Source organism: Pyxicephalus adspersus, chromosome 1 (genome assembly GCF_032062135.1).
Source record: "Pyxicephalus adspersus chromosome 1, UCB_Pads_2.0, whole genome shotgun sequence".
Classification (NCBI taxonomy): domain Eukaryota; kingdom Metazoa; phylum Chordata; class Amphibia; order Anura; family Pyxicephalidae; genus Pyxicephalus; species Pyxicephalus adspersus.
In genome coordinates, this window is record NC_092858.1 from 91,563,125 (window position 1) to 91,575,517 (window position 12,393).

Here is a 12,393-nt window from a genome sequence, read left to right on the forward strand (position 1 = left end):
ACATTGATGACATTAATACATCTGAAATAAGCTTGGTAGAGAACATGTAGTTTTTATTTAAAAAATGTTTTTACCATGTTGATGAAGGAGCATAGGTGGAACCAGGGAAGGCAAAAACATGTCAAAAACTTTACTAGGGCTAAAAGTTGAGAAAAGATGAGTGTACGTTTTTATGTAAGTAAATCCTGCCAAAAGCTGTATTTCACCTCCAATATATATTCAAAATCCTTTTTTTATTACAAAATAGATTAAATTAGGAATATAAAAGCTAATAGACAATATGGTCATGCAAATACTGACTAAAAAGAGCTTTACACAGTAATTTGAATGCCACTGCAGGTTAAATGCGTACATTGGGCTTAGACATGCCCCAGTTCAATAAATTGAACTCTTCCAGATCAGTTTAAATTAACTGCTTATATGACCCTATTTAAGGTGTTAATAGACTGGGGAATGCAAGAGAACAACACAGCTGAATTTATTTTAATTACTACCCAGCACTCTGTCAAATAGCTGTTAACAGTACCTACAAGCTGATATTAGGAATGCAACCTTTCACATAGAGCAAGTGTCTCACATCAGCTCACAAAAGAAGGAAAGCCTATAATTTTTGGTATCTTTAGTCTTTGCAAAGCTTTTCTGACTAAATTTCTGCAAAATTAAATGTTCGGATTTACAATCAATCCTGCTTACCTCTGTTGATAACCCAACTAAGCAATTAAGTCAAACATCCTAATGATCACCATTTGGGGGATTTTTGTAAAGCGGAGCTGTTAAAAAGCTAACAAACTGTCTAAAAAGCCTCTTATTAAAGTTACAATTGCTGTCAACTAACAATATATATACTAGGTTCAGGAACAGTTAAGTACCTACTCAGGATATCTGTAACAAAATGACTGTCCAATAAGAGTTTGCAAACCAGTGAGAGAGGCTTTGGAGAATACATGGGTTCCCATTGGTATTTAGCTTGATGACAGATAGCCTATTCCAGTACGCATGATGCAAACTAAAGCAACTAAAATGATCCACCAGTGTAGCCAACATGCTTCTCACACACATTAGGCATATTCTGGCTAATGCCTCCACTTTTGATGGCAATAGCCAGAATCCAAGGGTTTGATTAGGGTAATTTTATTTGTTTAGTAAGTTTAAGCTTTTGTAGCTGCTAAAAAAAACTCATTATTCCTAAAACAAGACTCTGGAAAGCTACAGATTAGGAACTGGTCCTATGTGAGCCATCTTGGAATTCCTATAGTATTCAAAAACCAACAAATCACAAGATGTCTATGCTGCTTTCAAAGTTAATAACCTTTTCTATGCACTAGGAGTATCTATGAACAATAAAGAATCTGTTACTTTTAAAACTCTTTTGTGAGAGATGGGCAAGTTCAGAGTTGCATTTACTTCAAGAGGCATTGTTGTTGTTACCTGTATTTAGCTGCCCCTAAAAATGGTTACTATTTGAAAAAAATCTTTTTTTTCCTATTTTTTTTGGGAGGGGGGGGGGGGCGGGTTAGCTTGCAGTGGTGTTGTGGCATGAATTTTCAGATACTACATGCAGAGTTGAAGAGCAGTTGAGTACTCCAAACACTTACAAAAATTAGATAATTCCATAAGAAATTAGAAATATGAAAAAAATTAGACCACTTCCACCTGCAAGCAAGCACATAGGCATGCTTGCTCATGCCTTGGTTTGGGTTACTGACTTTTACCAAATAAATAGGTAAATAGTGAGGTTTTGCATCTCCTGTTTTTAGCTGTTTATTTAATACCAGTGATGGGAGTCAACTTGGATGATGTCACAATAATGTGTTCTATAAGTGCAGGTGGAATTGTTTGTTTATGTAGAAATAATGGGAGGAGGTGAATTCAGGCACTGCAGGAAGCAGTCATAAGAGAATGTGATCTTTAGGTAATTCATCTACTTTAAACCTGTGAATCTCAGTCATTAGAAACGTATCCCAATTAGTGACGGGCAAATTCTCCTAGATTTGGCATTCTATTGTTTTGATAAATGTTCTTTAATGATTGTAAAGCAATTTACTGTCCGTTATTTCTGCCCCCATATAGTTATTAACTGGCTGGGAGCCTATTTGCTAATGTTAATAGAAGGCAGTGTTCCCTTGGTTGGTGTTTGCTGACTGCATATGCTAGCAACTGGCTGCTGGCAGCTTATAAAAGACTGATAAACTAGCCAACATTTGCTCACATAAACATGCCCATTGGTTCCCTAAAAAAAATTTAGGGTTTACCAAAACAGAATTTAGTGGCAAACTCTGTGTCAATTCTAATCTTGGTTTGCACAAAATGTGGACTACTCTGTTTAAAACAAGTCCAAATGATACATAATTGCATAGCTAGGTAAAAATTTCACATGTCCACTGAGTTCAACAAAAAGGCGAAATAAATTAGATACACTATAAAAATATAAACAAAGTTTGATCTAATTTGCTCCAATAAGCAGAACATTCTCACCAAATTCCATAAGGCATTAAATAATGCTATCATAGCAGTGGGCGAATGCAATCAATTTTTTTCAAAAGAACTTATAGGGCTCTATTTATAAAACAGAAAATTTGACATTCCCTCAAACATTCCTTTGTAGGAATCTTCTGGTTTTATATGTTTCAATGGCAGTAACTGTTTCCCACTTGAGGATGTCAGATTCCCTGGTTAAAAAGTGGAGCCCATAGACTTTTCTGGGCAAAAATCAGACAAATAAGATAACAATAGGAATATAGTTCTAATGAAGGCTTTTGGGTTATTTTAATAAAATTTGAACTTCAAGTTCCTAGTGCTAATAACTATTTCTATTTGTTCTACATATATATGGTTGATATCTTTTACTGTGGAATTACTGTTTGCCTATACACGTTTTATTATTTGTTCTACATAAACCTTACTATCTATATAATTAATTCCTGAAGAAGCAACCACAATGCTGCAAAATGCGTCAAACTGATTTCTGTCCCCCTGAAATGGAATAATGGATTTATAGATATATCCCTAGAGGGGTGATTCTTTAAATATTTGATGATTGTAAGGACTAGATTATTCCACTCTGTAAGAAAACACAGAACACCAGTACTTTTTTATTATGTTTTGTTTTTTTATTATGTATGGTTTAGAATTTTTGTCTATAATCAGATTTGTTGTTTTTAAGTATTTAACCTTTTGAAAGTCCCATTGTTTTGAACTCAAAAATCTTTTTGGATGTGATTTACCTTGGGGATGTGGCTTTCGTTTATTGTATTATCAGGGACCTCCATATTTTACATATTGGCTATTTGCCTACATTTCTGAAACTCCTTCAACTAACAATGTACATTTTAACTGAAAATGTTTAAATTCATCTAAGACATTCCCTTGGTAAGTAAATGCCTTGTTCAGACACATGAGAAGGTTCTTCTTTTAGAGGTGATAAAAGCATGTGAATTTTATGAAATATGATGTGAATGTTTGTCCTGCGATATAGTACCTGATTTGCCTCTGGTGATATGCGATCTCTGAATCCAGGCACTGGGCAGTCATTACACATACTAACATTTCTTTGACCTATAATCTCTAGGCGTTGTAGTGTGAAAATACATGGCAGAAGTACTTAGATCATTTTTTGAAATATTCTTTTGAGCATATCATGGGGAGATGAGGGAAATGTGTAAATCCCAGTGGAAGATGTTTACTGTGAAATATTTAGAATCTGCTCCTGTTCAATCAGCCATTCAGTTAAAAAAAGACCTGGTTCAGGGGATTTGTTATTGGTAATACTTGGAGCATATCAAGTAGCATTTTTTAACTTCAACCCCTTATACAAGATAAAAAGAAAGCAATAGACTGATGAAATTATGTCTGACCTAAGAAACTTCCAACAAGACATATTGTTGCTGAATCTGAAGTGAAGCACATTCTTATTTTAATTTACAAACTTCATGATGTGTTATTCAGATGTTTGAGGTAGAACTGTGTCTTAGCAAGCAGTAAACATACTTTAAAACAAGATTTCAAATGACTTGTGTGGCTGCAGAGACTGTGCAGAATTCCTTTTCAAAAGAATTTCTCCACAGTGCCTTCAGCCACAAAGGTCAGTGTCAGTTTGATGCCATTGGACAGTTCAAAGTTCTCCACCCTGCCCACAAAGTAGTGCCTAAAAATGTTGAGCATGTTTTGGCATGGCAGTAAAAGTAATAAAACAACACTAAACCCAAACTATAAGCATAAAATACATCTATGTTGTATGAGGCTAACATTAGACAAAATAAAAATAAAATGAATAATTTAACATCTGGAATACATTTTTCACTAGATTTTAGGTTTTGTGTTCATATTTTAGTATGTGGAATGTGAACATCTTTAACACATGACATATTAAACAAACCTTAGGTGAAACATTTTAGAAATTAGAATTATGACAATGATTTGGTGAATTTAATCAACTACCTTAAAACTTTGATGGGCTATATTAGAGATTTAGGATGTTTCCTCTTTGCTGCAGCAATTTAGGGTTGGTAATGGAGGAGGAGATTTAGTACATGAGTTAAGCATATTACCTTAATTTGAAGTTTGTGTATCCTACTCAAGGATTTAGAGAAGTAAGGGTGAGGAGGGCATCCCAGACATGGTGTGCCTAATTATAAGAGCTAACAATCTCAGCGACCTCCTTTAAGGTTTTATTTTTATAATATAATATTTATAATATTTTTTCAGTCCTCTTTCTAACGGCACAATGCCAAAAAAGGCAAGTTAGATTGATTTTAGCAAAATAAATAACACAGAGAAAGTATAAAAGTAAACTTACTTCTACAGGCTGGAAGAGGAAAATCCCAAGAGGCGCTATTTTGGGAACTAGATGCACAGGTTAGCAGGGCATGTCCTTCAAGTATGTAGCCTGCATTGCAGCTATAGCGGACTTTGTCCCCAACATTGAATGTAGTCCCCTGTTGTACACCATTCTGTAGTCGCCCAGGATTTCCACATGTGTGGCTTGGCAACACTGTAAAAACAAACATATCTTGTTATGTCAAGACCAAATATTTTCGGTAGATGTAACAAATAAAATCAAGCACATAAACATAATACATATACTTAGTGGTAATCAACCATGCATTCATGGTAAAAAAAAGTTTTACTTGTTTTACATTTCTTTCTTTCTGTCCAAAGCACATCACATTACACATAAAGTTATCTTTCTACCTAATGTAAAACATTTTTTCACATTTTTGGTTGGCATGAGATCATAACATCAATGAAATGGAATCAGCAAATGGTAGTATTGAAAGAACCACTTTATAGATGCTGGAAAATTACCGTAATAACTATGGCTTACTATTAAAAATATGAGTTGTGTCACTTAATTTGCACTGTTTCTGTGATATCGATCAGCTCATGAATTCATTGCAACATTGTATCCCTACATGTAAACTGTGGCTGCTTGCACTACAGTAGGAGAGGATGCTGCAGGGGGTGGGTGTTATGATTGTCACTGTATATAAGACTTTTGTTTTATTACAAAGTGACCACATTTGAGCCCTATGTGGGCTGTCACAAAAAAAAAGAACTTTAGATGTCCTTTCAAGTAGAGGGTGCTAAGAGCCCGCACACAACTTGGAGCTGGAATGGAAGAGTAACTGTGCTGGCCACCAGAGCAGCAAGGTGTAAAGGTAAATAAACTTGTTCTTTGTATCCCACCTAGACGTAAGTGAACATTTTATGCTTGCAGTATGGGGGTAGCCCCAATCCAAGAGAATTTTTGGGGGATTCTGAAGCTTCACATTCTATGAAATTCTAAAGGTCTGGACATCCATTGCAATTATGACTAGGTTCCACTGGGTCCTCATTTATAAATAAACATTATTGATTGATCTTTCAATCTGCCGAAAGATTTCGATAAAAGCTTTTGAAAAAATGCCAGGTTTCATGTTGCAAGCTGTTGATCATGTAGTTAGTTGTAACTACCAATTCTAGTGGGTCCTTTTCTATCCACAAAGTTTATTTTTGGTCCATGATCCTCATTACTTCTGCCTAAAGTATTTGTGCAACCCAAACACTAAAATTTCATATAAACTTTAGTATGTTAATACCTGTCCTGACCAATGCCATGAAGATATTACTTGGGCTTACAGGTTTGCTTTTTGTGTCCTATTTGAAAGATTTTTCATCCTATCCCTGTCCTGTGTCACATCAAAAATGGAAATGGATATCTTTTAGCTTTTAGACACTTGTTACTGGAAAAGGCGCCCCTTTTGAAAATTTCCTCGTCAGTTACAACTGTAAATGAAAGACCTACTATAAATCTGCCCAGGAGAAAGATATATTGGGAATGGCAGTTAGTTAAAATTACCAAGAGCAACTAATTTTTGGTGAAATGAAATATTATTACAATGTTAATGTCTTGGCTATTGAGACAGATTTCTTCTTTAAGCATACTACAAGTGCAATTATTACATTATTTGCAATATCATAACTTTAAAGGTATGAAATAAAACATCCTATTCATTCAAAAAAAAAAAAAAAGCATACTACAAGTGATTACAACTAGGAATTAGCGGCAAATTCTGCAAACTTTTGAGAAAATTATTTTTCCTGGAAAATCTTGTTTTTGCGTTTCATTTTCATTAAATTTAATTCATTATCACCTCGCAATGAAATTGTATCTGGGGACAATAGAGAGTTCCCTGCCATGAGTACAAAGCATACTGAGCATATACAGCCACCCCTAGCAACTTATTTGTACTCAGCCCTTCCTATGTAAGACACAAGCTGGCATTTTTTTCTCATTCTGATTCTTGCTCTTAATTAGGGTAGGAAGAGTAAGTACCGTATGTTAGAGGAGAAGACAGAGCTTTGCAGTAATATGAGAACCTTTAGAAATAAAAGAAAAACATTTACAGCAGCATTTTAGCCTCTTTGAGGCAGGGAAAGACTTGATGGAGAGTGATGACTGTTTTTGTTATTCCTTTTAGGAGCTTCCCAGTGCAGCTTCTGCTGTTTTATAGCACAGGGAGTCAAAAACCACCATCAGTGCACAGAGCTAAATTCACACATTGCTCCATAGTAAATCGAATTTCTCTCGATTTACTATGGTTTACAATGGTAACACTATATGGAGGTACACACCATACCATCTCCAGTCATGATCCTGAGATTGTTCCGTAGGTTTACAGTAAAAGTTTATTACTGATATACACCACAGATTCAGCAGACATGATCCTGAAATTCTCCATTCTCATGCTTGAAATACATTTGAACATCAGTAACTAGTTTGCTAATTATGTTTTTTCAAATATCTAATTGACAGATGCCCTGCTATTTAATGTATTCTGCAAACACTGTAGTAAAGTTCCCCTGATTTTAAAAATGAACAGTAGAATAAATAGGCTTTTCTAACAATCGTTTTCAATTAAAATGAAGTAATATTTTGTATTAAAACAGTATAAATTGCAGTACATTTGCCTTCTCATTGACTCCCATAAATCATCACACAAAATATATAATTTTTGTAAAAATATTGTTGAAAATAAGATTGTCAATATCACTTTATTCATATTTATATTGTACAGACCATTCCATTCTGTAAACTGTCTGGAAATGGTATATTAAAACATACAACATTTTCTTGGAACAGGTAAATGAAGAAACCTGCAAGCTTGTTAAATTCTTGCAATACATATACATTTCCCACAGATGACTGTTCCTTTTGTAAGTTTCAGAGTAGAGTTACATTTTAAGGTGAACTTTAGGTCAATATATTAGATATTCTATGGTATGGCATAGTACATGTAAGAAAAGAATACAAATCAGTCAATGTCAAAATGAAAATATTTAATTTTGTAACTATAATCTAATATATATATAATTATGTAGGTATCCAATACACAATACATCACTTTCATGTCAGTGTAGGATGAAAAACAACGCTGTAATGATGCATAGTTTAGAAATATGTTTAAAAGCCAATATCAACTCAATAAATGTTACCTAGGAAGTGTATAACACTAAAAAAAAGACAGAAGAACGTAAACCATGATGAATTGTAATTGAAATGAAAATGACACAAGAGAAAACAATCAGTAATCTTTGTGAAACTGGATACATTTTGTGTATATTAGTCAAGTGACATGATCACAAACTGGAGAATAAAAATGACTGATGATATATTTCCATAATCCCCTATGGAAACATTAAATGACTTTCTGTAAGCACACATGATGGATCACAAACAAGTAATAATCAATAACACTTGAAATATGATAACATGTATTACAATATAATTTACTGGTTGCTCTTGCCACCAACATTCAGCAAGCCATGGTTTGGTGACCAGTTTTTAAAAAGCACCCATGTTTGAGATGATTGTTGCCCCCATCATAGAGGCACTTGGATCATGCATAGCATCCTGCTACCTTTTGTCTATGACCAGCTTAATGTGAAACTAAACACTGGTTGTTGGGGGGGAGGGAATTTTTCTCCACGATTGGCAGGTATGCTCAGCATACCTACAGATTATGGCACATACCTATTTTCTAAGTGTCCTGCAGTGATGAGTTGTCCAGGAACCTGTCACTGCCGCATCCTCCAAAGCCTACATCTCTGCTGGCAACTCTTCAAGGTTAATGAGTATCCTCTATAGACATTGGGAGACCATTGATAATGTACTGAAACTCTGCCACCAGAAGCAGAGGAAAAGGTTTTCTGGCAAGAGACTTTATATGTTTTTGAGTTAAGTTCTACTTTAAAGTAAACCTCATTATTCTGACAGTAGAATCTGAAAGCAGATGCTGGTGGCTGTAAATGTCTTAGGATACCTGCATACACACCCAGATAGCTATTTAATGCTAATTTCTAAATCAATGTGAAATATTTCCATATTGATAATGCATATGTTTGTAGCAGAAATATAAACTATTACAAATGTGATATATTTTAATAGTGAAGAAGAAACATAATAACTGTGCTACCTTCCATGATCCTAAAGCAGCTTCATCAGGCACACTGACTAAAATATTTGCCTAACAAGAACCCACCAGTGCTTTAAGTTTGGTGCCTAGAGTGGAGAATGGACCCAAGGCATTAGGAAATGTTTAATTGTCTTGAATTTGGAGTCATATATAAGCATTCATGTGTTCTGACAGACATTCTCCCTGCAGGGTTTGTGAAGTATACAAACAGTGCCAAGTTTGGTTCCATTCAGCCTGCAGTGAATGAAACCTGGAACTATGGAACATAGGATCAGAAGATATGCCCATATGCACGTGACTTCACAACCTAGCTGCAAGCAAAAGACAAAGCAGACATTTATTATTCCTACATATGACAGGAAAAAATAGTTCACTACCTTTCTAAGAAACACTTTTGTGGACTATTTGGTCAGAAGGTAAGCAAGCATCTAGTCCCTCCTTTAACTTTAGTAGTTTTTTTTCCTTTACGTGGGCAGAAAAGCCCTGACATATAGGAATCCAGCAAATGGTTGTGCTTTTATTATTTCAATTTATCATAGTGTGGGGAAGAATTAGAACTTTGATTTATGTTATTTCTCTACAGAAATCTCCCCAAAGATCTATTGTAATGCTTCTCTACTTTAAATATAAAATCTAATCTAAAACCTAAAAAATTCTTTATTAATATTAGTTTTTGTTTATTTCAACCAAAATCTCAGAAGCATTTCAGAAAAAATCTAAGAAGAATCTCAGTTTGAATGAGATTTTTGTTATTGGGCCAGATTCATGGTCTACAAAGGGCACAGACTACTATGTGATTTACAGAAGATGCAAAACATTTTCACTTAAAAAAGTTTGTAAACACAATTTACTTCACAATTTTGCAGTCATGTAAAAACAAATTTCTGTATATTTTGGAATCTCCAATGATGTGCACAAACTTTTTATGAAGCATACAAATTTCTAAAATAAATCAGCCATATTGTGTGCTCCTTCAAAATATATTTTCTTTTTTTTAAATAATTTAATAAAAAAAGTGTCTGTATATTGTCAGTTCTTCACCATAAAGTAGTTATATACTTTCAGAATTCTAAATGAACAAGATCTCATACAACATTTCAAATTTGTAACGTGCAATAAAAAATCTTGCAATTCTAATGAGTAGTACTGGCATCATGAACTCATGAACTTCATCAATTATTGTTCATATTCAAGCATTTAAAGGTAACCAGTAGTGTTGGTCGAATAGCTCACTATTCGATTCGACAGCTATTCGGCCGAATATAGCAAAAAAATTCGGGTGGTCGAATTCGAATCCCATTAAAGTCAATGGGAGAAAAATTCGGGTTTGTTTCAGCACTGTGTAGAGCTTCTACAGCCTCCAAACAGATGTAAAAAGATACATTATAAAAGGATACATGAAAAGATACATTATAAAAAGATACATAACACTATTACATACCCCTGTGCTTTACATGAAGATTAAAGTGCACCTGTCAAATCAATTTTAGGCTAAAGCTAGGTACACACTTCCAATAATTATTGTTAGAAAATTAACGATTACGACCGATCAACGATTATGCACGATTATACTTGAACAATCATATTGTGCACAATTCTGTACATGCTGTAACAATATGATTGTTCATAAATAATCCACCAACAGCGTCCACACACTAGATACAACCGCTTGAACGATGCAGGGAGGGACATGTAGAGGAGAAAGTGTACAGCAGAAACATGCACAATCACTGAACGCCTGTACACGATAGATAGTGAAAGATCGTCGGCCAATCAGATCCACCGTGGCGGTCGTTCATTTCCAATGACAATCCTCGTTCGTCGGTGTCCTTGGTCCCTTTTTTTGGCCAATCGGTTGTTCATCAGTCGTTTCTAACGATAATTATTGGACGTGTGTATGCAGCTTTAGTCTACACGGACTGCATTCCCATGGGCTAATCTAAACCAGGACGTTTCCTTCAGGCACCTTTTTGAGCGTTATCCTAAACGTTGCTTGCAACATTTAAAAAATTAAAACGCTGGATAAACGCTGGAAAACACTTCTATTGAACTCAATGGAGGCTTTTTCAAGTGTTTTTAAGCTTTTATGAAAGCTTTCATTGAAAACAATGGGGGCATTTATAAACATTTTTAGCAGGTCTTTGGAATCTGGAAACCCCCTTTAATAGGAAGACTCCCAGATCACCACCGCCCCACCCTGGGGAATGAGTACAGGGGTACATAAATCCCCTTACTCATTCCCTGAAAGGGTTAAAATATAAGTAAAAAATAGGACAAGGCTTTAATTGAAAAAATTATTTTATTAATGTGTGTGTTTGTGTAACTTAACTTTTTTTTTAATTATTTATTTTGTATGTGTTTTTTATTTTAAACTTGTTTTTTTTTTTTTTTTACAGGTTATCCGACAATGACATTATGAATCATAATGTCATCGTTGGATTCCTGGACCGTGGGAACTGTGCGGTCACAGTTAATTGAAAGCAGGTGCCTTCAATTAGCTGTAACCGCAGGCAATAGGAGGGCAATGAATGGAAATACTATGTTCATTCATTACCTCTACTGCTCTGTGATTGGATGAGAAATAGACCAATCACAGAGCAGTAGAGGTATGAATGAACATAGTATTTCCATTCAACCTCTATTGCCCTCGTATTGGCTCCAGGATCAGGGGAGCAGAGCTGTCAGCATAAAACTCCGCTAATTGCTCTGCTCCCTGAGGAAAGGGAAAGCCTGATCAGGATTTCCCTTTCCTCAGCAACTCAGGGAGCAGAGCAATCAGCGGAGCTTTATGCTGACAGCTTATGCTGACAGCTCTGCTCCACTGATCCTGGAGCCAATACGAGGGCAATGTCGAATGCAGCAAAGTTCGGTTCGGGTATACCCGAATTCGAACAGCCATATTCGGGTCGAATATAGGGACAACCCGAATTCGAACATCAACACTAGTAACCAGGATGTTTGGAGATTTTGGTCTGCCCATGTGAGGCACTAAATTTGTTCAATAAATGTAATTTATTTGTTTTAAACTTTACAACATAATTTAGATGAAAGTGAATACACAAGATACATAGGATGCATATAACACCAACATCTGCTTGGCAATTCACTACAGCAGAACTAAAATCCGATTGCGCTTCATGCAACACAGTCATAATTCCTTTAGGTTTGCCATGCACATAAAATACCCTCTGCAAGTCCAGGCTGGTATGACAGGTATGTCTTCTTAAACATAAGACTCACGCTGTGCCAAATGCACTGTTATTTTTGATGAATAGAAACATTTGGGAGGGTTTATGTGCTTTTGACAAGTTTTGGATTTGATTTTGCCTGCACTAACACTGATTTGTATGGGAGAAAAAAAAATAACACATACATAATAAAAGAACATGTATTTACTAAAATTCAAGAACCTAAGCTGAACAAATACTGCAAAAAGCCA

General features: G+C 35.2%; 1 protein-coding gene across 2 annotated transcripts in view; it reads right to left on the reverse strand.

Moving 5' to 3' along the window:
* CSMD2 (CUB and Sushi multiple domains 2) overlaps positions 1-12,393 on the reverse strand; it is a 576,326-nt gene that overhangs the window by 328,750 nt on the left and 235,183 nt on the right. For both annotated transcript variants that reach the window (XM_072418831.1, XM_072418823.1), the window contains exon 4: positions 4,796-4,990. In XM_072418831.1, the coding sequence (XP_072274932.1) occupies positions 4,796-4,990 (195 nt within the window). The remainder of the gene's footprint in view (positions 1-4,795; positions 4,991-12,393) is intronic.